The 27,694-nt window shown below is 39.0% G+C and overlaps 4 protein-coding genes across 5 annotated transcripts; 1 reads left to right on the top strand and 3 right to left on the bottom strand.

Annotated features, from left to right (window-relative positions):
* Positions 1–818: 818 nt before the first annotated feature.
* On the bottom strand, positions 819–1,609 carry LOC131777508 (mitochondrial import inner membrane translocase subunit Tim29-like). The gene is given in 4 exon segments (XM_059093817.2): positions 819–1,084; positions 1,086–1,224; positions 1,226–1,287; positions 1,289–1,609. Coding segments are annotated over 4 exon segments (618 nt in total). The 3' UTR covers positions 819–988.
* A 154-nt stretch (positions 1,610–1,763) lies between these two features.
* LOC131777509 (translation machinery-associated protein 16) lies at positions 1,764–7,296 on the top strand. Its single transcript, XM_066166583.1, is given in 10 exon segments — positions 1,764–1,832; positions 1,875–1,981; positions 2,636–2,673; positions 3,165–3,182; positions 3,185–3,254; positions 3,978–3,993; positions 3,995–4,018; positions 4,020–4,131; positions 5,014–5,056; positions 6,326–7,296. Coding segments are annotated over 10 exon segments (633 nt in total). The 3' UTR covers positions 6,462–7,296.
* On the bottom strand, positions 6,598–18,178 carry LOC131777507 (protein mono-ADP-ribosyltransferase PARP14-like). Of its 2 annotated transcripts, none has more exons than XM_066167063.1 (9): positions 18,101–18,178; positions 13,435–14,691; positions 12,506–12,829; positions 12,072–12,299; positions 9,982–11,741; positions 9,575–9,748; positions 8,102–9,467; positions 7,517–7,831; positions 6,598–6,960 (listed from the first exon to the last, which is right to left on the bottom strand). In XM_066167063.1, the coding sequence occupies exons 2-9, from the start codon at positions 14,393–14,395 to the stop codon at positions 6,683–6,685; spliced, it is 5,406 nt and encodes a 1,801-aa protein (XP_066023160.1). In that variant the 5' UTR covers positions 14,396–14,691; positions 18,101–18,178; the 3' UTR covers positions 6,598–6,682. The 2 variants fall into 2 exon arrangements, with proteins under 2 accessions (XP_066023160.1, XP_066023161.1); XM_066167064.1 differs by lacking the exon at positions 18,101–18,178 and adding an exon at positions 17,254–17,400.
* An 836-nt stretch (positions 18,179–19,014) lies between these two features.
* Positions 19,015–23,803, bottom strand: LOC131777491 (uncharacterized). Its single transcript, XM_059093797.2, has 9 exons — positions 23,644–23,803; positions 22,638–22,772; positions 21,955–21,989; positions 21,741–21,798; positions 21,334–21,596; positions 20,821–20,965; positions 20,450–20,484; positions 19,905–19,962; positions 19,015–19,508 (listed from the first exon to the last, which is right to left on the bottom strand). The coding sequence occupies exons 1-9, from the start codon at positions 23,717–23,719 to the stop codon at positions 19,309–19,311; spliced, it is 1,005 nt and encodes a 334-aa protein (XP_058949780.2). The 5' UTR covers positions 23,720–23,803; the 3' UTR covers positions 19,015–19,308.
* Positions 23,804–27,694: the final 3,891 nt, after the last annotated feature.

Raw genomic sequence — 27,694 nt, 5'->3', positions numbered from 1 at the left:
TCACCCACTTCAACATTGTAGCAAGAAATTCCCTTAAAGTCACCCCTGGGATTGGAAGCATGGTGTGTCAGAGGTGCCCTGGTTGAGATATAAATCAGCTACAAACAACTTGTACTGTAAACTTGTTGTGGTAATGCCAGGTATTTGATCTATCTAGTTCTCATTCATGAGCCTTTGAGGCAGCTCTCAGCTACAACAGACTGGTAGGTAAAGGTTAAGTAGGTAAGTCTGTACTCAAGCTTAACCCCTGAAGTGATTAACATGAAAATTCTCCCTATAATATCCATACATTGTCAGTAAACAGGTAATGAGAATATTCAAACTTATCAGGTAGAAGCTGCTATTTCTTGATCTAGCCCAGGTTCTTATAACTAATTTACAAGGAAAATGTTTAGCAGCTAGAGGGGAGAATTAACAGTCAGATCTTGGGAGTTAAAGGGTTAAGGCCCATGCAGTTAGAGCTTATCTCAGTTTGAATGTTTACCCCCTAGCATTTCATCAGGCTTCCCTGATAATTCATCAGCACCCAGTTATACTCCTGGTTGGAGAGAGGCATGAGAGTAAAGTGTTTTGTCCAAGAACACAATACAATGAACTGGCCAGGTCTTGGACCCAGACCTCTCAACTCAGGGTCCAGTGCACCAACTAAATTAGGCCACAATGTTCCACAATGAACAACAGTAGAATCATTAAAATATGAAAAAGTTAGTAGAGAAGGAAAGAAAACTGAAATCCAAAGGAGAAGTCCTGTTGATGAAATCCTAGTCTGGTGCATACTCACCTTCAAAATAAAACACAAATAGAAGAATTCTGTTCAGCCTTTATTTGCAATTTAAACATTTCCATCTCAACATTTTATTATTGAATGTCACCATTTTACTAACTCAGTTTCTGGTCTCTTTAGCCAAACATCGTTACAGTTGCCACATAACGCAAGAAGGAAGCGTTGCGTGATAATTCAGCCGTGAGTTGCGCGACTGCGTGGTTTCTACTCAGTATCCGGTGGACAGTTCGCAAGCTCAGCTTCATTCACATCATAATCTTTCATTGCGCTTTCCAGAAAGAACCAATGTCCTAGAATTCCCAACGTCGATCACACGTTCAGGGAATGTCTTCCATCTTGGCTGTACATATTCACAATGTTTTTCGTACAAATCACAGCCAGGTCCAAACTCAGTCACATACACGACAGACAAAAATCCAAAAGTCTGTATTGCAACCTTTCTGATTGCGATATTTCAGAATATTCTGATGTAACCTGTCCGAATTTGGATTCCTTATCAAATTGGCTGATCTGCAAAAGTTCATTGGAGCATTCTAGCACAGCATCTTCATAAGAATTCACATCTGGGTTCTGTTCGTAAATGTAGTAAAGTCCTCCGAGCGATGCTAAGGTGCAAGCTGAACGGAAGGGTTTTGCCTTCATATTCTGGTACAGTTCTTTAAATACCAGCTTGTAATCTGTGAAGACATTGTAAGCTGACCTGCCGAGTTTTCTTTGCTTTAAATTTTCAAACTGCGGTAAAAACATGTTGTTTATACGGTTTACGTTTCGAAACGCACTCATCAATCGGGCCGCCATCTTGTTTACCCCGCGCCGAAAACGCATGATTCTTCGAACACAACAGCTGACCTGTTATTGACTCACACAATTTTCACGTGGTTTTAACTGCCTACGGGACACAACAAGCGAACCAAGAAACTTTCCTCCTGCAGAAATTAGACATGGTGCGTATTTACATTTTTTCCCTGCTTAGAACTTTATGCTACAATTCACAACTCTTGCTATTCACTACGATCGAGTTAATACTCCGATTTTGCTGAGTTCTGCTGTAGGTTTGCAAAAGTGTCACCATGTTTATTTTAACCGATAGCCAAAAGAAGGAAAAGCCAAATTGCATTGCAAGAAAGTTGTACATCCAAACTCTAGAAAAGCTACAAAGTTGGCGAGGCAAGCACAAACAGATGAGAAACTTCAAAGGTGCGATGAATATTTAAGTTTCTGTTGTCGTTTCAAGTTTCCAAACCAGTTTGAATTAATTTTTGGAAAGATGTCCTTGTAACTCCATATATACTATTCTAGGATAAAATCTTAATCTCGTAGGTAAGCCATTTTTTCGCAATTGTTTGCCTTTATCAAAGAACTGATTCACTTTGTATCGCAGTCATCTCATATACAAAACTGAAACAGAGAAAAACATTGCTAAAACTGGATTGAAAATACTGTGTAAACCTGAGTATAAATGCAAACTAACTTGCATTCAGCATTTTTGAGAAAAGTCGACGGAAAAAAGGGAACAAGTGCACTTGACAGTCTCAAAAGGTAATCTGGATAGCTGATAATCGATGAATTTGAATAAGTCCAAAAAATAGGCAAATCCATCAAAACTGCTATGCCACGTTCTTACCTTGACGTTTTCGTAGATTACCCTGAAATCCAAAGGTTTAGGAACTGTAACCTGAAAGCTACACACAATACATATCGGGGTTGTTATAAGCACTTTCATGCTTTTTTTTGTAACAACCTTTTTCAAAATAACTGTATAGTGTCCAAAAGTTGTTTCCAAACATCTGCAGCTGATTTTCAGAAGTCCTTTCCACAAATCACTTTTTTGTTGTCGTTGATTGTATTTAGGAAGAGGACTGAGAGGAACTATCTTCTTCAAATAAAAGGTACAGTTCTGAGATGCTAAACTGAAAAGTCTGCACTGTTTTTATCTGATTATAGACTAAAATCCAACACCCATAGGAATTTTATTGTACCAGTTCACAGTAAGGTTATCATCGTGAGAGTGGTAACCTAATTCAACCATTGACTTCTGTAAGCATGCTGGCAATGCCAATTCACTTAATCAATTTTTTGGTTGGCTTTGTAAAAAGATGTGTGACATCCAGATTAATGAACTTTGTAGAGAACTAAGGCAATGGGTTTGCACTTGGCAAATGCTTAATTATTCAACCACTGATATTTATTCAACATGTCAGATATGCGTGGTTTCATATGAAGATTGTGATCATTGGCAGAAATTTCCCACTGGGGGGACACAAAGATGATTTTTATCATTTCCAGCAGTAAGAGTGAAAATGGAGTAGTGTATTGTCTGCTTCAGATCTATGGCAGAGAAGTTTGGAAACTTTTTCAAGGTCCACATTATTTTTTTCAGTTGGAGAAAAGTTTAGATGGTTTTTGAGAACATAGATCATGATAAAACAGAGTATTCGTGTTCTGAAGTGTGTGAACTCATTGAGAGGTAGGTGAATATCTTACAAGTGCATTACTTTATTCATACCTATTCGTGATTTTGGCAAGACTGTATTTCACAGGGGTTTATTCTTTGTAATTTCATTACTTGGAAAATGTGAAAAAAGGGCTGTGAATTTGAAATTCCAAAAACATTTGTATAACTTTACCTTATTTTTCAAAATGTGTACACTTTTGATGTCCTGGGCACCAAAAAAAATTGTATACAAGATCTAAAAGATTAAATAGAATAAAGATGATAGCTAGATTGCTCTACTATGTAAACTATGTCAAAATGTTTTCGGCATGAATGTCATTTCACAACAGAAGATATCAGACTTAGAAACTTATCCGTAGAATGATTAATAATTTTTGATTACATCTACGTATATTTTGTGGATATGACATATTGAATTTTCGACAGGGAATTAAACCTTGTTTGAGATATGGATTCGTGTGCGGATATTTATTCCTGCGATTCAATTTTGCTTTGATGAGCACCGGTTATGCGGCTGGCCAGACTAGAATGAAATGTTTATTTTAAGAATGAAAAATAATGAAGATTGCTTTTGTGTCTAGTATGCACAATCAAGATAAAAAATATGTTGTACAAGAACTGTAAAACTCTGAATTTTCTTGAATGCCTTCACCATTCACCAATATCTCACCACCATCCAACCCAATGGACCTGGACTGAGTTAGCAATGAAACATTCTCTAAATATTTTCTATGGTATTTTACATCGCTTTGACGGAAGAGCTTCAACAAATCAATGAAACAGAACAGTATAAAAGGCAGACAAGGACGAGCTCACCCCTTGCATTCAGAGAGGTACACACTGAGAAATGTTATTGAACGGGAAAGGGAGCTGTACAACACTTGTGGAATAGGTATGGGTTTAATAGTTTTGGAACTATTTTTGGGCATCTGGACAATTGATTTATCAACATGCCATATTTATTTGGCTATAGGGCCTTGAAAGGCAAATTATTTTTACACAAATAACGCAAATAATATTTGGTTACAAAATCTGGGCTATAGAAAGGGGTTCGGATATTGCGAGATTTTTTCCTTAAAACAAAACTTTTTTGACTTACCAGCAATTAATTATCGGTTAACGCTTGTGGGCAATGCGTGTTCTTGTGTTTTCCAGAGAAGTCAATCTTGCTTTCTTATACGTTTTCCAAAAAATTTCCCTTCTAAATATTCATGACAATCAGATGTGTTTCTTTGGTGAAGTCTCTGTCTTATCGATGAACATTGTGTTCTAAGTTTAGTTTCTTGGCTTATAGACTGAATATCTTTGGCAAAGTTTTTGTGATGATGCGCTGAGTTTACAAATTGGAAGTTTGGGGGGCGGTCTTGGACTTATAGCCAGGTAACATACAGTATTACTAATTTGCTTCTCCTGCACACCCACCTGCAATTATCTTAGAAGGCAAATGTGGATCAAAAACATCACAGAATCATTGCACAGATATGATTGTATTGATTGATACTTTAAGCATTGTGGTCTAAAACTGAGGGACTCAAATTACTGGCATCTGTCTCAACATTCTGAAAGGGATAATTTTGAAAAACAGTGTTCAACAAAATGTGACCAAAGAATTACTTGTCTCAGACTTGCCTCTTTCTCCTTTATGTTTTCAACAATCCCAGAGCAACGCAAGTTATTTACTTGTCTCAGTCTTGAATTGCTGTACAATTTTATGTTAGATTCCTATTTCTAACGAGTGATGAAATTTCATCGTTTCTTTTTCTTCTGCACCAAGAGATTCCAGATCTAACATCTGCAAAAGTGTTGGCACAATTTGGGTGAGTAAAATGTCTTGATTTGCTTTCTTTAAGCAAGAAAATACATCTCAGTTACTGTAAGTATGTCTCAGACCAGGATCAAACGTAGTTCAGGCCTGCTGCAGGGTGTTGTGGACATTTTGGCAAATTACAGGGGATTGTGAGCTGATTGGGAACAGACAGAAAGAGACAAAAAAAATCTTTGAAGAATAGGCTTGGGAAGTTCTGCAATAACAATAATAACTGTAACTTACATTCACCTTTTAAACCCTAAGGGTGACCAGCATCCAAATTCTCCTGGCAGCAATACAGCTGAATCATTCATTAAGATCATGAGATTGCTAACCTAAGATGCTTTGATTGTAATACAAATTCTCCTTGTCCAGAGCAAAGTAAACATATAGAGAAGAGTGTGGAGAATATGGGTACTGATCGATGTTAGGGTGTAAAGGGTTAACTTAATTTGAGCAACAATATCAAGCTCTTCCTTAGTTCACTGTTAATACACAGACACATGGAGTAACTAGGAAAAAAATTGGTTAACCCTTTGACTCCCAGAAGTGATTGACATGCAACTTCTCCTGGTAATATCCAGTGTTCTTCAAGGGTGTCGGCAACTGGCTTTTTCGCCGGCTACTCATGTCTCAAGCACCGGCTCCTTTTGTCAAACAAAATCACAGAAAATTATTCTCTTTTTTTTTCGTAAGATAATTTTGAGTGTGGCTTGAATTTGTGCTCTATTTGGAAGTGCTGGCTGCTTTATAATTTTAGCTGACTACTTCAAAATCTGTGGAGAACACTGAATATCCATACTTTATACAGCAAACAGGTAATGAAAATACTCAGACTTATCATGTCAAACTTGTCATTTGATCTAACACAGAATTCTCATCACTGATCTACAAGGAAAAGTGTAGCAGCTAGAGAGGAGAATTAACAATCAGATCTTGGGAGTTAAAGGGTTAATATTTACATCAATAGGAGGAAACACAGTTGGCTATTTACAAAGCATAGTTGCAAATTGAACTCAAAACTTCTTCAGAGTGAAGATTTTTAACTTGGTACCTCCAGATTTCAAATCCTGCAACTTGCCACCATTGCATTTCTTCTAAAAAGGGTTTTTTCACTCTTTGCAAAGTAAATGGTTAACTGTTCTAGGCTAAATCGGCTATTTTTTTATTTTATCAAAAATGTATCAAAAATGATGATTTTTTGCAGTGTTTGGCTGGAATATGAGTATTTTAATCTTACATTTTCTCTTAGAAACTTTGATTTATTTTTGTTTTTTAGAGATTGGAACTGCGATGTGGCCAGCCTCAAGCTTATCAGGATGCGAAAATTCAAATCTTCAGCTCTCGAGAAGAAACAGGAGAGAAACGACAATGAAACAGATGAAAACCCTCAAGACGGAAACATTAAAACTTAAAATGAAATGTAGGGTATTGGCATTCTGAGGTTGATCATTTGCAAAACGGGTTTGACCTTAAAAAAAGCCTCGATTTATTGTGTGGCGCAATGGTGGCCCAACTTCTGCGAAGTCTCAGGTCAGGAAATGAGCTTCCTGTGAGTCTCTGTGAGCGGAGGATGGTTGAGCGTCAAAAGCAAGAGGCTGGGCAAGAGTTTGATATAATCTTAACAATGATGTTATTACTCAAAGGTTACATGGTACTCTGGATAACATTGAGAATCATGAAAAACTACAAATATGCTGGGATTTTTACTCTGATCCACGACAGAATCGTAAAGCACTTCTGGCCTCGAAGGGTCTATCGGTGGAGGCACCTTTATGTCTTGCTTCCCTGTACAGTACTTTCCTACCAGGACTCGGGCAAGATACATGTGGCGGCCAGCATCACCGTTCCCAGTGTAATGAACAGAGTAACTGGCGTCCCTGGCAAAGTATACACCCTGTCCGTATTTTGTTCCTGGAAAAAAAAGTAGAAGATTATAAAGCAAATCGTATAGAAATCGTTGGCGGGTGTATTTGCAATAATTATTATCTGGGGTGTAATGACCTCTGGGGGCAGTGTGACCGAGTAACCAGGGCGCTGGGGCTTGTAATCTGGTGGTCTCAGGTTCAAGCCCTCCACCCTGTTACTCACTGGATTTGTTTTCATTTGCCCCGATTCAATTCCTTTGCTGCGCTTTGTATAGAGCCAACTGGTCTGCCTCATGTCAGTTGGGATTCTTAAACACTTTGTTTACAATGTCTGTTCCAATTTGCTTGTATTTTCAATTTGTTTGTATTAACCCTGGAAAGTCCCGTTGCGGAGTGGTCAATTCAGTGTACATTACATTACTACATATGCAACTTTGAACGACTTTTTTTCCCGTTTTTTTTTTCTCACTAAAGGCAAAATTTATAGGCCTTTTCGTAAGATTGTTACCGCGTTTCCACGAGTAAAAATTCTTTTTAGTTAATTAGCGCATGTTAACTCAAGGGTACGTCCTCACCATAGGCTTTCAAATTGGAATACTTACCGTGGACTCCACAGAAGCTTCGGTTGAATCCCTGTGCGTTTATATGGCTGACGTTTATAGCATTCGTCCCATGAAACAGTTGTCGTTCGCTATTTCCTCCACAGTCCGGCTCAATTTTCTGTTTCCTCGCCATGTAAGCTTGCCACAGATGAGGATTTTGCACTCGTTCAATCTTCTGAATACTCAATCCTTTAGCGGTCGCATCAATCATGTGCTTCACATTTTTGTATTCAGAAGAGTCTGGTAACAGCACCTCTGTGTGCACAATCATATCAGGTCGGGGCATTGGTTTCCAGTGCGTTGGTAGGGGAAATCCTAGGGAACAAGAAGGCCTGACTTAGAGGTGCATGAAAGGTTAAAGTGAGCAAGAATGTTTCCTTTATTTGTACCTCGGCGACATCGACGAGAGTCTGGTCTCCTTTTAAAGACTTGATTACTATTTCTTTTGGTACCGTAAAATTATTTGTCTTTTTGTCACACAGAGAAGGGTAATAGTGGTTGGTTTCGTCACTTCAACGAAAGGAATCATCTTAGCAGCTAACTGTTACTGCACGATTACTCGTAAGAAAACAGTGAGTAGCTAACCTTTTATCTTTCTCGTCAGAGTTATCTGATCTCCTGACTGTTGTCCGCGTCCAATATTTTTCTTCAAATCTATCAGGAATTGCTCTCCTGACAGAGATATCTTTATTTCTGACTTGCCTTTATTATGCGCCGTTTCAATCATGGCGTTCGATCTCTGATTGAAAACCATTTTAATGCCTTTTATTTCGTAGCCCCATTCCACACTTTTTGATATCAGATGCGCTTGCTCTTGGTCCTGTTTTTTCTTTTTAATCTTTTCCAACTCTTTCATGATCTCCACGACCATCTTGTTCACTTCTGTAGATTCACCCTGAACTAAGATACGAGTAGCGGTATCTTCGACTTTAAGTTTCAAGTCACGGGCATCGGCTTTTCTTCTCAGAGTCTCAATCTTCTCATGGGAGAGTTGACTAACCACGCCGCTTTCCACCTTTTCTGTTGTCAAAGCCCTGGAGAAACTTTTCTTCAGGAATTCAATAGTATCTGTGACGTTTGGCTCTTTGCCCGCGACACAAATATCTACACAGTTAAGCACGTTGACTTTAAAGCGACCATCTAATGCGATGCACTGGGTTACGACTTTCTTTGAATTATGCTGAAATTGCTGAAATGCCTGCATCATTTGGACTTGAAAGATAATAATCCTTACTGTGTGGACACAGTTAAAACTACCGCAGAAGTTGTTAAGAGCTCGGTATATCACGTTAGCGGATTCTGTAGCAGACATTTGGAATCCACCAGTCCCAACTGCGGGGATGGAAACGGAGCCAAGACCATGTGTTTCTGCAAGTCGAAAACAACTTTCCAGGCACTGCTGGAGGTGGCTTTCATTTGCTGAGTCGGATATAAGGTGTATAATGTGACGTGATGGTAGCTTTCCACTAGCGGTCATCACCGCTGACCCACACGGTTGCTGTCGGAACTTATTCAACTCATCCTGTATCCGCTGACCGCCCAGCATCTTCATCGTTTTGCTCACCATTCCTCTATCCATATCCAAGTCTTTGCTGACAATATTTACAATGGCGTCTGTTTTCTCCTGGAAAAGGTCACCATGAGCCACTTCAATAAGCACGGGAGTCTTTTTTAACTTCTTGTGTACGTTTTGCTCGACTCTTAATTTGTCCATCTCTTGTTTGAAAGCGGCAGTTAATGCTCGATCTTGCTGGTAAACAACAAATCGAATATCCTGCGTAGAGGATGCGGAATGAGCTTTGCAGAAGGTGATTACTTCTTCCAACATAAGTCTGGAGGCTACATCACGAGGGAAGTTTAGTTTCCCGGTACCTATTACAGGAAATGCAATGGAAGTCGCTCGTAGTTCTACACTTTTCTGCAGACACTTTCGAACAAGGCCCTGTAGAGTCTATATGGAAATAAAACACATTGATTTGAAAGCTGCATGCATCCTTTTACGCATACGAACTGCAACTCATCTAGTAACGTGTCTACTCCAACAAATTGAATACCTACCTCTTTGCCCTGGCCACCATTCCAACTGCAACACCGGATGTGGATCACATGCCTAACGAAGGCAAAACCACCAGATACCGTGATGTCTCCAATCTTTGGAGATGCTACTTTTGGACCACCAGCCTTAATGATTGCTTGAGTGCATGCCCCCTGGGAGCAGACCAAGAGATCAGCCTGCAATTCAAGTAAATGTTACCATACCTTCTTAAAGGACGTTATGACTTTCCGGATGGCCAAAAATATATATATGGGGTGTTTCGCAACAGTAATATCGTCATTTTGAAACAGAGCTTGCGACATGAACATCCGTAACTGAGGAAATAGTGGCCTATGCTATTTAGCTGATATTTTATCAACATTCAAAGTACGTATTCAAATATGAAAAAAATAGTTAAAACAACTGTCACCTTTTCTGCCTCAATGTTCCCCATTTTCCATGATATTTTGTGTCCATGTTTTGTTAGCAGAGGAGAATCGTCAGCTATAGAAGAGCCTGCTTCACCTTCATTTGCATTATTATCGCCATTGGAATCGTTGTCGTCTTCGTCCTCAGCGCCTCTGCAGCCATCTTCATCGTCTTCATGGTTGGTATTGGCTGCTGATGAGTCATGATCTACAGTTTTTGATTCGTTTTCGTCTGCTTGCATAAAACTTTTCTGGATGCTAATGGTGCAAGCTTGTTTCTTTTTCACAGACATCATTAAGTAGTTTTCTTTCCCGCCTTCAAAATATCTACAGAGGCCTGGCTGTTCCACTTTCCAAGTCTTCCAAACGATATTCTTTTGAAGATCATCAATTTTCTCTCTTGCTATTTTTAAGCCTGTTTCTCTTCCAGAAATTTCAAGGAAATTGTCGGTATTTCCTGTTTTAATCTTCACCTGAAATTCTTTCAGGTGAACCTCAATGCAGCGTAAATCTTCATGACAAATGTCGACGAGATACTTTTTAATAATTTTTGCCCGACACTGAAACTGATCTTTCATGATGATGCGGTTTTTTTCCAAGAAGGTCTGTAACTTTTTCATCTCGTGAGAAACGTTTTCTCGGAACCCAACTAAGTATACATCATTCCAGGAGTTTCCGTGAACGTGGACAGTGGACTGGGTGTTAATCTCCTGACAAAGTATATGCCAGGTATGGGATTGTAGCAAAATTTGACTTTCTTCCTCCACGTAAACTTTTTCTTCCAGCATCAACCTATTAACAACCTCCAAAGCGTTATCGACATGCGCAGTTGATGTTCCTACCACCCTGGCCTCTTTATTAATGAAGATCACAGCCTGCACGTTGTGTTTTTCCAATTCACCATTCACCGTCTGAAGCCCAACTTTTGAGCCCAAAATCTCTTTTAACTTCACGGATAATTTCAGTGATTTTTCAACCACGTCATTCATATGATCCCGAAACTCCACGATTGCCTCATTCAGTTGTTGCTGAGGACCTTTGAAACGTAGTTCTTCGTTTTCAACATCCAAGCTGATTTCTATTTTTCGGTTTTTCTCTTTAAGGTTCTCCACAAACTTCAGTTTTTTCAGCAAAATTAAGCGTTCTTTAGGAACATTTTGTATTTTGATTTTTGTGTTGGTTTTCAGGATCTCATTGAGGTATATCTCTTCCAATTTAGCTTTCACTTTTTCCTGGTTACTTTTTACATCTGTTTTCAAGCAAACAATCCTCAAAGAATGAGTATTACCGCTGATTTTTATCAGGGAAGGGTCAAATCCCAAGGACCCTTGAGCCACCACGGCTTCCCAAAAATCCTTGTTTACCGGGACATCACACTTCGCAAACTTGTCGACGAAATTTTGTACTTCTTCAAAGCAGTCAGACTTCCACGAATCGCCTCCACTCTCTCCGTGACACTCTATTGCAGCTGTTTTTTTGTTGGGTTTCCAGGTGATAACTCCTTTCTTTTTAGCCAAGGAGCTATTAAGTTGATCCTGAAATGCCGTTTTGGTGATGTATTCCATCACATCAGGATCTACAGCCATGAGCATCGTGTTTGATTTAGTCCTTCTTGCAATATCCACAGTCTCTTTCAATTCGCCTTCATTTTCGGGTCTATCACCTTTGATGTCTTGCAACTCGTAGCAAATTTCAAGTGACAACGTTTTCCCATTTGAGATTAGTGGTCTCTCTCTGTGTAAGGCCAAGACCCTTTGTATATCTGTCAGGATGAAGAGGAGTGGTACGAAGTAAGCCTTTTTTGCTTTAAATAATTCTTCATAAAACTTGAATTAGGAAGGTACCGCATGAGAGAATTCATGTAGCAGACAGTAAATGACTGAATTAATTAGTCAGTCAATCGGTCAATCAGTCATTCAATCAATCACGTCCTCTATGTATCTATCAATCAATCAACCAATCATTCAATTAATCCATCAAATCCGCTCTCTTCATTAAAGTCATGTCAACCATCAGTTCATTTTGGTTATTATTCAGAGAACAGTAAACTATACCCAAATTACTGACTGATATACGTTATTAAGTAACAAACCTGTTACTTCTTGAAACACGACGATAGCTTGATGACGCTCGGGTACATAGGTAACTTTCTCTACAGGACCTCCGTTGTTCCTACGGCTCTCAAAAAACAGTTCAATTTCTTCATAGGTAGTGTCATCTGAAAAACCGGTAACAAGAATGCTTTTGCAAACAGGAACTTGCTCGATGGACACCAAACCTTTAGTTTCAACTTCAACTTCCTTCTTGATATAACTGTAATCTGAATGAAATAAAAAAGTCATGGTACCTCGTGCAATAACCATCAGGTCTCCCCAATATCACTTCAGATAATGTGAGAGTTATACCAATGTTGGTGCTGTGGTATGGGTCGGTGAGTTACTACTAAGGCGGTGAGCAACTATTAAGTCTTGTTTCGTGTTAGCTTATTAGTTGCAAATGAATTGACGTGACTTTGACTTCGCCTACCTTTTACATCTTTGGTCATCGTGATTAGAGCTCTGCCGTTCATCAACATTTGTACCTCCTCCACCTCGGCACCGCTCACGACCTCAATTAAGGTTTTCAGCCTGCGTTCATTCATCAAGCTATCGAACCCACTAACCAGCAATTTCTTGGTCTCAAAGAAAGCTTGATCTTCAAGTTTCCCGTTTTCATTTTCTTTCTGTGACAGTTTCTGTTGATGTTGTTGTTGTTGTTGTTGTTGTTGCTGTTGATGTGGTGGTTTTTGCTGTTGCTGCTGGTGTTGTTTTGGTTGTTGCCGTCGTTCTTCTTCTTCCTCTTTTTCATTCCCTGTAAGTTAAATGCAACAAACATTCACAACATTTTCCATTTTTCTTATTACATTAAAGAAGTTTCAGAAGGTTATTCTCGTTAATTTGTATTTAGCCTTTTTATTTCCAACCTCTACTCCTATTGCATGCTAATTATGCTAATTATGCTAATTATGCATGCTTTTTTTGAATGAGAATCCCATCGTGACCCTTCCGTAACTATCAATATTTTATTCTCTAAGCCATTCCAAGCAGGAAAAACATTTTATTTTGATCTCGCTGCTGACATACTCTTAATTCTACACAGTTTATTTCTTGTGACTTTAGATTTATTTGAGGCTGAGTTAGAACTTGAACTATGAGTGGTCAAATATCAATTCAATTAGGGAATCACTACCTCAAACATAGAGCTCTCAGTCAACCGTCAATAAAATATTAATGAAAAGAGTGGTATGAGGGCCAACATATGCAATTCCGTCGAAAGAGACAAAGTTCGAAATGGATTGTAAACTACAATTCCGCCCTCCGTTCAGCTCATTATTTCATTAAATTGGGGATATTTCCATCCGTAATCCCTACCTCTTATTTTTACACCAAGCGCAATTCCTTGTTCAAGCACCTTACCGTTTTTAATCCTACAAAGGTCATTCTCAGAGGCACTTAGTCTGCTTGCTTCATCGACATTGTCCGTTGCTGGCCATTGTAAGGTTTCCCATCTGTCTAATAATGCTGACTTATCTTTGGGTGACAATGATGGGGAGAACTGCTTTAATGTCGATTGTCTTGTGGGCAGCAACAGTTGGGATTGTATTGATGTTGATAATGATTCTCCTCTGGGTAGTTGTGGGAATTTTATTGATGATGACTGTCCCGTGGATGTTAGTGACGTGGACTGTGTCGATGCCGACTGTCCCATGGGTGGTGATAGAGATGGGCTTGATGTTGATTTATCTTTGTGCAGTAGTAATGGTGGGGTCAGTGTCGTTGATTGCTCCGTGGGTAATAGTGGTAAAGATTTTTTCAGCATTGATGTCGACTTTCCTTTAGGTGGTAAGGGCGGTGAAATTTCTGTTGATGTTGATTGTCCCGTGAGAAGTGATGATGATACTTCTTTTAGTGTTGTTATCGACGTTCCTTCTTGTGGTACTGGGTTCTGTGTTAATGTCGACTTTTTTTTAGGCGGAAGAGGTGGTGGGGTTCCTGTTAATGTTGATTGTCCTGTAGGAAGTGTTGACGATGGTTCTGTTAGTGTTGGTGTCGACTTTCCTTCTTGTGGTAGTGGGTATTGGGTTGAGGTCGACTTTCTTTTAGGTGGTAGGGGTGGGGGCAGTTGTGTTAATGCTGACTGTCCCGTGGGAATTGGCGGTGATGGTTCTGTAGGTGTTGGTGTCGACTTTCCTCTTAGTAGTAGTGGGTGTCGTGTTGGTGTCGATTTTCGTGTGGGTGGTGGCATTGCAGATTGTGTTGATGATGAGAATGATTTTCCCCAGGGTGGTGGTGTTGGTGTAGATCCTGTTGATGTTGATAATGATGTTTCTCTGGGTAGTGATGGAGGTTCATTGTTTTTTGATGCTACCGTCCCCATTGGTGGTGGTGAAGTTTGGGTTGATGTTAATTTTCCTTTGGGTGGTGGTGTCGGGGATCGTGTTGATGTATATTTCCCTTTGGGTGGTAGAAGTGGTGGAGCTTTTGTTGCTTTTTATTGTTTCGTGGGTAGTCGTGGTGGAGCTTATGTTGGTGTTGATTGTCCCGTGGGTCGTTTGTGGCGGGGATTTTTCGGGCCGACGTCCACTTTCCCTCGTGTTGCAATAAATTTAAGAGAGTCTAATTTCCTGACGACTCGAACGAACTTTTCTATTTAAACGTCATTGCCAGGGGTTTCTAAGTAAAGTGTTATGAACATAATACATTAAGAACGGAACAACTAATTACAAGATTGGAAATAACACAGGAAATACAAATAACAAGCAATATGTATAACATAGGCAATACTAATAACATGGGAAACAAGGGACACTCGACGAAAGGGCAATTTACCAGACGATTTTGGAATACAGCAGGCATAAGAACGTTCTCGTGATTACATTTCAACTCGAGCTCACACCTTTTTATTTGCATGATCCTCGCGAAGGTTAAACTTATACAGAAAAAACTAAAAAAACTTATACAGATAGCCGCGCGAACTGGGGCTAAGAGGGGGATTGGTTTCTACAGTAGAGTTTATGGTGAGATATAAACTTGAACTTAAAAGAAAATCATGTGGAGCAATTTTTCAGTTAAAAAAAAAAAAAAACTCTATGTTAGCGTATGGAGTGGTATGTTGGTATGTTACTCGCCCCAATCAGATCGCCGCATTAGAGTACGTATCTCGCACCAATCAGATTGTCGTATTTTGACAACTCGTAGTAATCAGAGTCTTCGAGATTCAACGAATTAACGTGCGATTCGGAGAGAGTGATCACCATTTTGATTGAGAAATGCCGGCTTTCCTGTGTTTTTAATGTGTATTTTACTGCGCTTTTGAGGATAATGCGATACTGCTGAACAGATGAAAGACATCAGATTACTTAGAGTAAACGTATTACTCATGCTGTGAAAAGAGAAAATCGAGTTCTCTGCACTGAAGCACGATCATGGTTATTCTTCCTTCTCGACGAGAGTGAGTGGATCGCCTGGGGTGCTGATGGATTGCACCAAACATTTTGATTTGAGCAGTTCTTTAGCGGAAAGCTGTGTTGCGAGATTCATGATCTGTTGAGTGTGCCGATTATATTTTTCTGGAATTGGTTCACTCGGTGCTATCCCCAGAAGAATGTCTGATTAAAATAAACTATGCGCGATTTTGTGTGGCTCTTAGGCAGTTTTGTCGCCTCATGTGGCAACGACTTTGATTGATATGCAATCTTAAGAGGTCTTTTTAATGAACAACGATTTTTCCACGAAAGATAGCTGATTTTTCTCCTTGGTGGTTTAGTTGCGGTCAATTTCATGGTTAACATCCTGGTGCGTTACTCTTGGATCGGGTCTTTCATTTTTGGAACTTCGAACTATTGGAAGTGTGTTATCTTTATTTAGAATCCTGAAGTGCTTCTAGAAAGTGAAAAAATTCGAACGTTGTCCTTTTCGCCGACTCTGTTTACAGAGTACGATTCTACCGGAAAAAATTCAAAATACTGTAAGGAAACTATAAAATGACGAACGGCGAATGTAATTACTGTAAAACAATTGAACATATGTCCCGGATGGCTCTTGAGAAAGACGATTTTAGAAGGTTTTCAGTAATCTGGGAATTTCGTGTTACAGGAAATTGGGTCAAGGCGCGCGTTGCAACAATGGTGAAAATGGACCTTTAAGTAAACTGGCCTCAAGCTAGGGTATGGATACTTCGTTTCCTCTCTTTCGATTGTTAGGAACCAATCTAAAAGTACAAGTTTCAACTAAATAGGATATACATGAGGATGTTTTTGCTTGATGAATAATGAAAAAGTAACTGATGCCGTCGTTTCTGTGCGTGGCTTTCGCATTAGGAGATTGGAATTATTTCCCTTTCAATTTCCCAATCCAGCATGCATGCATCCAGTCTCGATCTCAGGGTCATTTTGGCTTTTTGTCAGTGGTATGGTTACCAGATAACATTATTTGGCGACTATACCGCTAGCGAAGTCTGATTTTCACATATTAATCTTTTCGTAATCACCAAACAGATTAGAGATAAAACCACCAGAAAGTAAAGAAATGGCCAGTCACAAAAACAATGCTTCGCTTTCCCAATTAAAATTCGCGGGTCCTCCATGTAAGCTTATAACAATATAAGGCACATAAGTAAAAATCAGAGTGTGAACACCCCTGAACGTTGAAAAAAAATATATATATATATATATCAAGTCGGTAGAACAGTTTTGGTCTCGGTCCGCATCTTTGTGAACAAAATGAACACATATCGGTTAAAAGATGATAATGCGGACGATGTGCAAGGCTCTCAGTTGTTTCTCGAATATTGCGCGTGTTAGTCATTCCATAGTGACATCTCGTGCGCGAGATGAGAAAGACCATATGAAGGCTTGAAATTCTTCCAGGAACGATTGTGGCCGCTTTGTTCGAAACCAAAATGCAATGGCCACTTTATTAAAAACAAAACATACCAAGAAACGGGCAAGAAATATTCCACAATAGTGCAAATAATGACCGCGGAGAAGCGATTGCGTGACGATCGGTAAGTTGTAAGAAGACATTTTATCACATATCAGACGAAAAAAATAGTTTAAAATGTCAGTCTGCATTTTGTACCTAGTCTACATTTTGTACTGACCGGTATCCGTGGCACAAATACAGTTTATTCATGCTCAAAAACTAAAATTTATTCAATAGTAAGTTGATATCTTGTTTTCGATGAAAATAAGAGCCTCCCAGTTGATTTTACAAGTCTTTTTTCTTCTCACATACCTTGGTTAGAAGCCATGTTGTTTATGTCGCACCAGCAACGTGAGAAATAAGTGCGACAAAATTCGCTCAGGTTTTGTTATGATTTTGTTGCTGATACACTCCAGGGAAGCTGTTGAATACAAATGACTGGATATCTAGAAGTGGGATACCCTTACGCTTGTTATCCCGTGTAATCTTTGTTTCAACGCAGACCACCGTGACCTCTATAATGTCTGATGTCTGAGCTCACTGGAATGCTTGCTTTCCAGTATGGCGTTGCTATGTGGTATCTAAGCACGAGATCTCTAGCTGCAAAAGGCCTATTATTCGCACAACACACACAATCGACCACAAAATACCTGTGTGTGAGTTAACTCAGCATTTTCGTTCTTTTCCGGGTTGATTCTCTTTCGTTTTGTGAAAATGTACACATCATTTTACAATGTTTCAATTAATCCACCAACCAAAAAGAATAACTCTTACATGCATAGCATGCCTATGTCTTGTCGAGTTAGCAGGTGACAACTCACGCAATCAAGTTAAAGAAGGAATGTCACATTGTATTTACCTAAAGCTTTTGCACTTGGATGACAGTCTAATTATGTGTCTGATACAAGAAAACTACTGCCATTATCACTGCTTACTACATGTTTGAAGTTAAACCTCGAAGCTATAACGCTTTCTTGGCTAATCGACTCGACTTGAATTGAAAAGGAGCCCATCTCTAACTCATGTTACAAAACAGAACTGCGTTAACTCATATCGTGTTACTCTTGAAGTGAGGCGGTTTTGACAATTACTAATTTATGCACACAAATAACATCTAAAGGACGATTTATCACTTGTAAAAACGAACTGAAATATTTACCTTCTTATCCTGAACTGCAAAACGCATCAAAAATTTCGAAAGAAAAGAACAGCAACCTCACTGAGTTGCAGTTTTCACGGAAGTTTAGCCTTTGGTTTCTCGCAACGACAGTCGGGAAGGATCGAAACTGTTTGCAATTGTTTCGTTTTTACAAATCAGCTGATTGACATTTAATTTTAGCCTTGATTGACAGTCAATGGTGCAATCGTTTTAGTAAGTTTACATTGAGATCAAATGACACGTTTTTCAGTTGTGAAAGAAAAAGTGGCTCTTACTTGGTGTAGAAGACACAGTATACGCCATAATAGAATTTCATCACAACTGTCCCTCGCTAGCTAACCTGTAGTTTTCCTGATGACCCGTTTCTTTCCCTTTTCGCTGACCTGTTCTGCAGCAGTTTCTGGCTGGATAACGCCACAGAGGAAACCAATTTGTTTTGAAGCCAGTTTGATTTTCAGGTTTATGACTTCGAATTTTTCGCATGTAATTTCATGGATCGCTCGCTGTTAGATTTCTTAAGAATTATGTATTGTCTCTTACAGATCGAATAACCTTAGAGAAAGAAATGTACGATTCGTATCCGGTCAATTACTCGATAGCCACTTAACGAGGGTCCCCAATAGTTTTTTCGCGATCCAGAATTGAGCTTATTTGAAATTAAGGAGGGAGCGAGATGCGGGATTATTACTATGAACGGGACACGGGAATCGGCAATTTTGAGTGGCGGGATTCGGGAAACAAATGTGGAGATGGCCCGTCAAAGAAGACGTTTAAAAGCTCCATATTTCAAAAGGCATTCGATCTGACCTTTAAGGACAAAAATTACGGGACAAGCGTTCACATTTGAAAACCTTGTGAACGGAACATAAAAAAACAAAACAAAACAAAACAAAACAAAAAGCAGGTGGAATGGATACCAACTGAACGTAGCTTTTATTGTCTTTCTACGTTCACAGTAACCTACACTGTCAAGAATACATTCTCGATGCCAAACTTTTATCTTACAGATTAAATTTCAAGTTTTTCATAATTTATTAGGCCCTGCATTGACTTAAACCAAAATTGCATTTTATTTTCATTGTTTAAGTCGTCACTCCTAGCTGGAATAACAATACTCAACTTGTTCACATTATCTAAGAGAATATAGTGGCTAAGTGCTTCCAGCAACTGCCTTATCTAACCCGTCAGGCGTATGGCGCACAATAATTCTATTCTACCAGAATGATTCTCAGATCCCTGTAGGTCGCCATGTAAAAACATCCCAGGTGAAAGGTATACGAGTCTACGTCCACATCCAAGCATGCGCCCATGTGACTGGGTTTCAGCGAGACATCAGTGAGCTTAATGCACGCATTCAATGTAACATCGAAAACAGTTACGTCGTGGCAAATTGGTGGTGGGTTTTTAACTAAAAATAAAATGTCAAAACCAATTACAATGATAATTGAACTGAGCGGAGTACAATTTGGTTTAAAATCATTTGTGTGATTTCAAAATTGGAACGAGCCAAACTTCTGTATTAGATTTCCTGGCTGGGGCGAACTTGAAAGAGGCGAACTTACTATGGGGCGACGTGTCCGTTACCAGAAAGCAAGAAACAGATCCAGATAAGTTAACTGAGTTAGAGCGAATTTTCACAGCAGAGTAACTCGCTGATCATCGCAAGACCACTGTTTTTAAATCAAAGTCATTCAGTTCTACTAATAACTAAACATTTAGAATGAAATTTTTAAGGGTCTTTCAAGGCATAAGCCAAGCAATAATAGAAAAGTATTTTCGAGATATTTTGCTAATTTTTACTCACCAGATATCTTTTGCTCGAAAATAATATGACCATTGACAACCATTTTAAGATCAAATCCCTGACAGATGACAAAAAAAGTATTGAAAACCTGAGTTATTCACTGCAGTGGAATCTGTTCTTTCAGGAAGAATCTACATAGGGGACACTTCTAGTTAGGGGAATAAAACCATGGTCTGATGGACACGTAAGAAAAAAAAAGGGAATATAAAAAAGACCATGACTTTCATTCAAGAGACACTTGTATTCAAGGGACACTTTTCGTAGTCATACGGGTGTTCCCGGAAAGGAGGTTCCACCGTATAACCTGGGTATCCGGTACCTTGTCGAAAAGGACACCTCTGGCCAGCGGACAACTTTCCTAGTCCCGAGGGTGCTCCTTGAACGGAGGTCTCTCGTTAAATGGTTGAATTTCGACAAAGAGAGATAGCAGTGGAAAAGAATGGAAGGAAAGAGGAAAGAAGTTGAGGAAAAGAGGAAAAGTAGAGGAGAAAAGAAGGCGCATAGAAATGCAGACTAGCACTAAATTCAGTCACTGATTGTCTCACCCCTCCGTCTGGATCCATGCTTGCACTAACAGAGGCTGAAAGAAAATAAAGCAAAATAAAGAGATGTAGCTACGGCGTGTGCGCAGTTCATAATTTGAGTATGCTTTAAAATGATCAGCGGCAATCAGATGGAAAACTCTTCATATTTTTTCTCTAAAAATGGTGCAGTTCAGCTCAGGTATTGACTGGCCTCTATCTCTGTATAAACTAGTTCCTTGGACGAAAGAAAAAACCCTCAGAGTGAGGATGTTATATGGCTCCTCTATCACGCTACCCGTCCACCCCACCCCCGTTGTTCATTTTCTCTCTTCTCCCACTCCCTTAGTTTCCTTATCGGTGTTACTAGGTTCTGTGAGCTCAAACGATATTACCTTCCAATTTTATTCCAAATATTTGGATTCTGAGGGAGCATTCACATTCAGGCGGAAACTTTGAGCACTGACATCCGTTCTTGTCACCATTCCATGTTTCCAATGCTGGACCAGTCAGCGAACTGGTGCTATCGATCTGGTTTTTCTGATAGTTTGCAAAAGAATTGAAAATATTGTTTAAGATGAAAAACTGAAGTGGAACATCACAGAAAATTTTTCGTCATGGATTTCCTTAAAGCTCATTAGAATTAAGTCACAAATATCCCCCACAAATATATTGACGTTTTGGAAAAAATTAAGTCACTTCGCATCTATCCTCCTTCCCAGTCTCTTTCCTCTTTGCCTCCTTTGTCGTTGAAGGTAAAGAAGAGGGAGCCAGGGCTTGAGTTTACTCACCAAAACTTTTCAAAAGAAGGTACAGTGAGAGAATGATTGACCAGAAAGTATTCACGAGGTGAGTTACTAAGAAGCTTAATGGTAAGTCAAACGAATCACATGTGAGGTAATAACAACCTTTGATGCTTGAAAGACATCTTCCAGTAAGGAAATAAACGACACAGGATCCAGAAAGGTTCCCATTTCCACTCCATGCCCGTCCTCACCCCTGAAGAAGAAACAGCCAAGAGGAATATCTCTTCCGTTGTGCTTCGATTTAAATTCCAGAGCCGCACACCATCTAATGTGATCTTTCTCGATTGTATTCTTGGTAAATTTAACGCAGGCCTTTCCATAATTCGGAAGAGGAATGTCAAAACATACAGGCTGTGGACGGGAATCTGTTGTTGAAAAAATTAAACCAAGATGTTTTGCGATCAAAAACAGAAGCAAACTAAAAAAAAACTTGCCTACGGATCGCCTCACGAAATGCTGCCTGAGGACTCAAAACAAAGTCACCAGGAAACCAAGGTAAATGTTCCTACCTGATATGGTGCGGTTTAAAACCTCACGTTTGTTCCACGTCATGAGAAAATCCACCGCCTGTAACGCAATGCATTGTGGTAAGTTTGAAATCCTTCATCATCAAATGTTTAGTTCTTTCTTTTAGCTTTGAACTTAAAATCATCCAAAAAATTTGACAAAAATCACGTCATCAGAAAATCATCAAAATTAGGAAAAAATTGTAGCGAAGCTCACCAATGGCGACGTGGTAAAAGACGAGTTCATACACACTGTAAAAAGTCAAATAAAAAAATCATACGATAAGTTGAATTATTCAAGAAATTTGATTAGTTCTTACTTATGATCTATCAGAGGACAGACGTATAAATGACCTCACCATTAACAACATTTTGTTTTTGATCATAAAACAAATTGATTCTTTGATGCTGTGGGTCTGTTCAGTAAGAGATCACAGATGACATAAAAATGGGGTAAGAACAACAGTAACACACTTGGCTGCACCTCATGCGCCAATTTTTTATGCTTACCATATTCCAACGTCATCTGTGATCTACAACTGAACAGACGCGCTTCAACATGGAATCTATATCTCACTTTGAATACCAAACAAAGCTCAACATGTGGTAATAGCCACATTCGTTGAAGAGAAAATGAAATAGTCATTTGCTTTACCAGTTTCTCTTCCTCGAATATTCGAGACTGACACCCACTCTTTGATAATTAGATTTACACATGATACGTGCGGTATTTGGTAGAATATTTCATAAAGCCCTCCCCTCCCCTGAAAGGTACGACCATTGTGATCTGGCTCCTTGCTTGACGTCACCTTACACCTATCGTTAGTTTCCAGGTTCGTCCGAGCTTAGAGTTCTTAAGGAGTCCGTGGTATACGAAATAATCATTTTTCTCATACTTACCATCTGCTTCTTCATAATTTTGGAATGCAGGTGCCCTGATTTGAAGGCAGCAGCCACACTTTTGATGATGATCAGAACAGCTGCAGCGGCGGTGGATAATCTCAACTGAAGACGGACTGAAATCCGCTTCCTCTTCTGCGAAAAGATTCTCCATGTTAGATTAAAGGGCTTCGAATCTGTTACGCACTCTCTATGAGGGGAAATCGTTACCAAGAACTTATATGAAGATATCTGGGTGCCTTTTATTGAGAAGAGGCTGACCTGAGTATCAGGCCTTCCAATAGAAGGGGGAGTGGTGAAATGATTCCGAAACCATTTCCCTAGCGAAGGACTAATTAAGGTTAAAATTCCAGTCCTCCTTGAGGATCCAGGCTAAACCATAAATTAGGTTTTATTATCCCATTACTAAGCCATTTTACTATGTGGGGGCAGCAACGCCCAAAATATGCAACGGTAGTACATCGTAGATCAGGGCAAAAATACCGACGAAAAGCGGAACAACATAATGGCCACGCTGAACGATCCAAACATTGATTTGTCCAAGTCCTGTAGAATGATCTTCGTAAGGGACGAATTTTTAAATGAAAAATATTTTCGGCAGAAAGGACTATTGAACTCGATATGCGATCGTCACAAAGTTTATATTATGTCGTAGGATGTATTTCGAAAAATTGAAGCCAAAAAATCAGAAAAAGAAACTAAATTACAAGGCTTATAAAATAAAAAAAATTCTGCATTCGATTATTTAGCATACAATACGAGATGCTTGTTGTTCGTATTTTTCTTCATCCTACGGAGCGCGAGAGAATACGACTCAACCCGGAAGATATCTCGACGTCTTATAAATTAAAACAATGACTACACTCTACACATTAAGCATCGTGCATATCACTATGATTTGAAATGTTGCAAGCGTCCGATGTTGACAAAGAATAAAAAAAAAGGTAACATTTGAGACGTATTACGAGCAAGCGATTCGATTTATCAAACGAAAATAGTGTCATACCGTTGTCCCATACAGGCATTGTGTAGACCAGGTTGCAAAACACCAAGAATGCGATAACCTCCAGTAAGCGACCCATTGTGTTGTGATTTCTTGTTGTGACGAACTGACTGAATGAAAAAAAGAATCATGGAACGTTATTTAAATCTGAACAATTAGCATGTGACTGAACTATGGTTGCCCCAAGTTGGTAAATGAAATAATTGACCCAAAACAAAAAATTACGGTAATAATGATCATGTGCCTAGAATGTGATGGTTTCTCCCCCCCCACCCCTAAAACTTAGCTATGTTCCAAGTTGGTAAATGAAATAATTGACCCAAAACAGAAGATCACGGGAACAACTATCATGTGCTTGAAAGTTTTCCAAATATTTCTTAAATAGCTTTGTTGAAGTTTCAGAATTATATCTCTGGAGCTAAGTAAAATAATTTTTTTTCAAGTATTCAAAAAATTACCCAATAAAATTAACAAACAAAATCGTCTATATGCAATTGCAGTAAAAAAAACTGTTCTTGAGTCTGTTCTTTTTGTAAATAGGGACGTGATATCTGATTGGAACGTGAAATGTGATTCCCTCTTCTCTGAGGTATGTCCCAAACAGAAGAAAACAAAAATGATTATCATGTTCTTGAAAGGTGATTGTTTCATCCGTTAAATTTGGCCATGTTCTAAGTTCCTAGAATAACTGACCCAAAACGGAAGAACGGGAACAATTATCATGTGCTAGAAATGTTATTGTTCCTTGTGATGTCACCTTGGAAGGTCTCAACACAGGTTAATTAGAGGCATGCATTATGAATTGTCTTGTGATGTCTCGTGACAATCATTCCCTTCTTAAGGAGGATATCACCACCGAAATACCCTATAATCTTTTGCATTTATTTTTACCATTTTGTGGCGTTTGATAAAATTCAGCCAAGCCATAAATTAAGTTTTATTATTCCATCATTACGTCATTTTTCTATGTAAGGGCAACACGTCACGCAAAATATTCCACGGTATTATATGCAGTCACATTTCAAGCGCAGGATTATTGTTTCCGTGATCATCTGATTTGGGTGAATTATTCATCAATTTGAAGGTACAATTAATCAAGCAGATAAAAATTTCCAGTTGTAATATTTGGTAATGACTTTTCCTGATTAATTGAAAGGATAGAAATTTTCATAAATTCCCCTGAGCTACAAAGCTCTAAAGCTTAATTTTACGGTAAGAAAAGACATGCAAAAGACTTCAAAGTTTTACGGCAGCGCTATTCAGATATTTTCTTCTTTGAGATTAAGGCTGTCACGAAACATCACAAGGTAATCCCTAATGCTTGGCCTTAATTGGCCTGGTTACCAAAGAGCAATCACATTTGAAGCACGGGATGAAGTAATTGACCCAGAGCAGAATATATCGGATATGTTCTGCTCTGGGTCAGTTACTTCATCTCGCGACTTGGAACAGAACCGGGACTGAACTGAACTTTACGCGACGGTCAAATGTTCGTGGGTTGCCCGAGGGATGTTAAAATGAAAAGTTCAGTCTTAACGTTGTTTCAGCCAAGATTGACGACTTAAATAAAAATAGTTAAGTGCCATTTTACGTGATGAATCATGAAAAAATAAAATATGTAATATGCTCGAGAATGTGTTTTTGTTAGTTTCAATGAGCGAAGAATGATAATGAAAACGATGTTTACTTTTAAGGTCTATTCCACTCACCTGGTTTTTTTTCCCTTTTTTTTTTTCCATTTTTCACGTATCATTCACATGGTTTTCAAATTCGAATGTTTACCACATAGTTTTCAAGAAATCACGACACCAACTTCGGACGAATTTTTGCTCATTTCTCGTTTGTGTGTCGAAAAAGCCGTTTTTATGAGATGGTGTTTCACTTCTTTCCACAAATGCCTTTAACTTGTGAGTCGTATGAAAATACAAAGCAAAGATTTTCACTTTGCATGGTGTTAAATCACATAAGAAACTTTGAAAATGTTTTTTTTAATCGATACATACACAAAAGATAAATAAAATAAATAAATAACCAAACATGAAAAAATTAAAGTGTTAATTTTAAATCCCAACTAAGGGCTGGAAAGGTATCATTAGTCCTAGATTTTTCAATCACTTTCGCATATTTTGTTGACAGAGAGGCGCATTTTAAAGATTATTTTCTAACAGGAAAGTACAAACTTCTAATTGACTTTAAGGGCCTGTTAACTTGGAGGTGGGGGACCCCAGGTAGGTGAGGTAACCCGCCTAGGTGGGGTAACCCGCCTGTCCATATAGTTTCTTATTTTATCTTGATCACGTTTACATGATAGGTGGGGTGACCCGCCTAGGCGGGTTGCCCGGTCTGCCAGGTAGGGTAACCCTGTCAGCCGGGGTGACAATTTGCCATGTAAACGTGTCAAGGTGGGGTAACCCGCCTAGCCGGAGTCGCATTCATGGCAAAAAGCTCAAAAGCGAAACATGTATGTTTTAAAACTTTGTACATTTCCTAGCCGTCTCATGGCAGAAACCACCAGAAACCGCAACAGACACACAAGGAGTGTAAAATGTTCACATTTCGGAATATTTAGCGTTGTAAATCGACCATATTTGGTTTCCCAAACTATTCCGTATAAAGTATTAAGTCAACGGTTTCTCGCGAAACCAAACACCGCGTAACATAACATAACGCGTGCGCTTTCATGAATAAATACATATGTATCCGATAATTAATCTTTCGTCTTTTTCGAGATGTGAGCTTGGGGCGCCTCTGCTCAAACTCCTTAATTGCAAGCGCACCAACAACCTCAAGAAACCTCACCCCAGCACCCCGTGGTTTTAAGATTGCATGTAAACGCGTTTTATTTTTTCGACCACGGCTAGGCGGGTTACCTCACCTACCTGGGTGGGTATTTAAAAGGACCACGTCAAAATTTTGTGTATCTGCAAAAATTTATCCTCAATTTTACACTTGAAGATCGTCTCGATTGCGATCAGCGTCTATCCGGTTCATTATTTTTGGTTTATTCCAATATTTTCCTGTGTAACAAGCTCATTTAGAAGGATCTCGCGCATGTTGAATATAAATTTCCACATAACTAACGAATAAAAATATTCTGATGAAATTCCTATGTGATAAAAACATTAAATAACTCATAATTCCGAATTATCGGTCCTGGAACCCTTTGGTGTGTGCCCTGTGTCAATACTGGTTTTAGTATTGACACAGAGTATAATGAAAAGAGGCCAATTTAGGTAAAGAAAAAGAGTTATCGAAGGTGTTTCTCTGTCTGCTTGTAAAATAATTTCTCGCTGCTCTCTTATGAATTTCATGCGTTTGTATTTCTACTAGTCGTCTGAAGAGTCCGATTTAAGCGCTCTTTTAAGCTCATAGTCACGTTTATTAGTAGCATTGATAATGTCGTCATTGATTCAGGAAAGTTGTTTAAAATTCACCATCTTCACATTTACAGAAGCGTTGCGAAATGGTAAAAATACATGCAAAAGACCACAGTGGTTTTCGGTGGTGGTATTCCGAAATCTTCTTCTTGAGAAGGGAATGACTGTCACGAGATGTCATGAGGTAATCCATAATAAAGGTTCTCAGGTTGAGAGCTTCGGTTATAACTGAAGGTTGTTGTTAGGCTTCAGCTTAGATGTCGCATTCTCAGTGAAGCCTGAGATGATAGGCCATTTCTAAGTTCTCGCGGTTGAGAGATCTGGTGCCGAAATTACGAGGCTAAGTGTGAAGTCGCTTTCATCGGTACAGAGAATAAAGAGCTTTGGTAGTGCAAATTAGAAAATTTCTCGAAATTAGTGTGGGATACTGAAGAAATATTTGTGGGAGAGAGATATTTAGCTAAGTGATGGCGCTAAAGAATGCAAAAAACAGAACTGTTCGATTTAGGCAAGAAAGCTGCAGCAAATGTGGAAATGGCCTATTAAAGAACACGTTTCAAAAGCTCCATATTTCTAAAGGCATTCGATCTGACCTTTAAGGAAAAGAATTACAGGACTAAGCGTTCAAATTTGAAAACCTTGTGAACGGAACATAAAAAAAAAAAACAAAAAGCAGG

Source organism: Pocillopora verrucosa, chromosome 5 (genome assembly GCF_036669915.1).
Source record: "Pocillopora verrucosa isolate sample1 chromosome 5, ASM3666991v2, whole genome shotgun sequence".
Lineage (NCBI taxonomy): Eukaryota > Metazoa > Cnidaria > Anthozoa > Scleractinia > Pocilloporidae > Pocillopora > Pocillopora verrucosa.
Note: the sequence above shows the minus strand (reverse complement) of the source record. Positions and strands in the feature narration are given on the sequence as shown.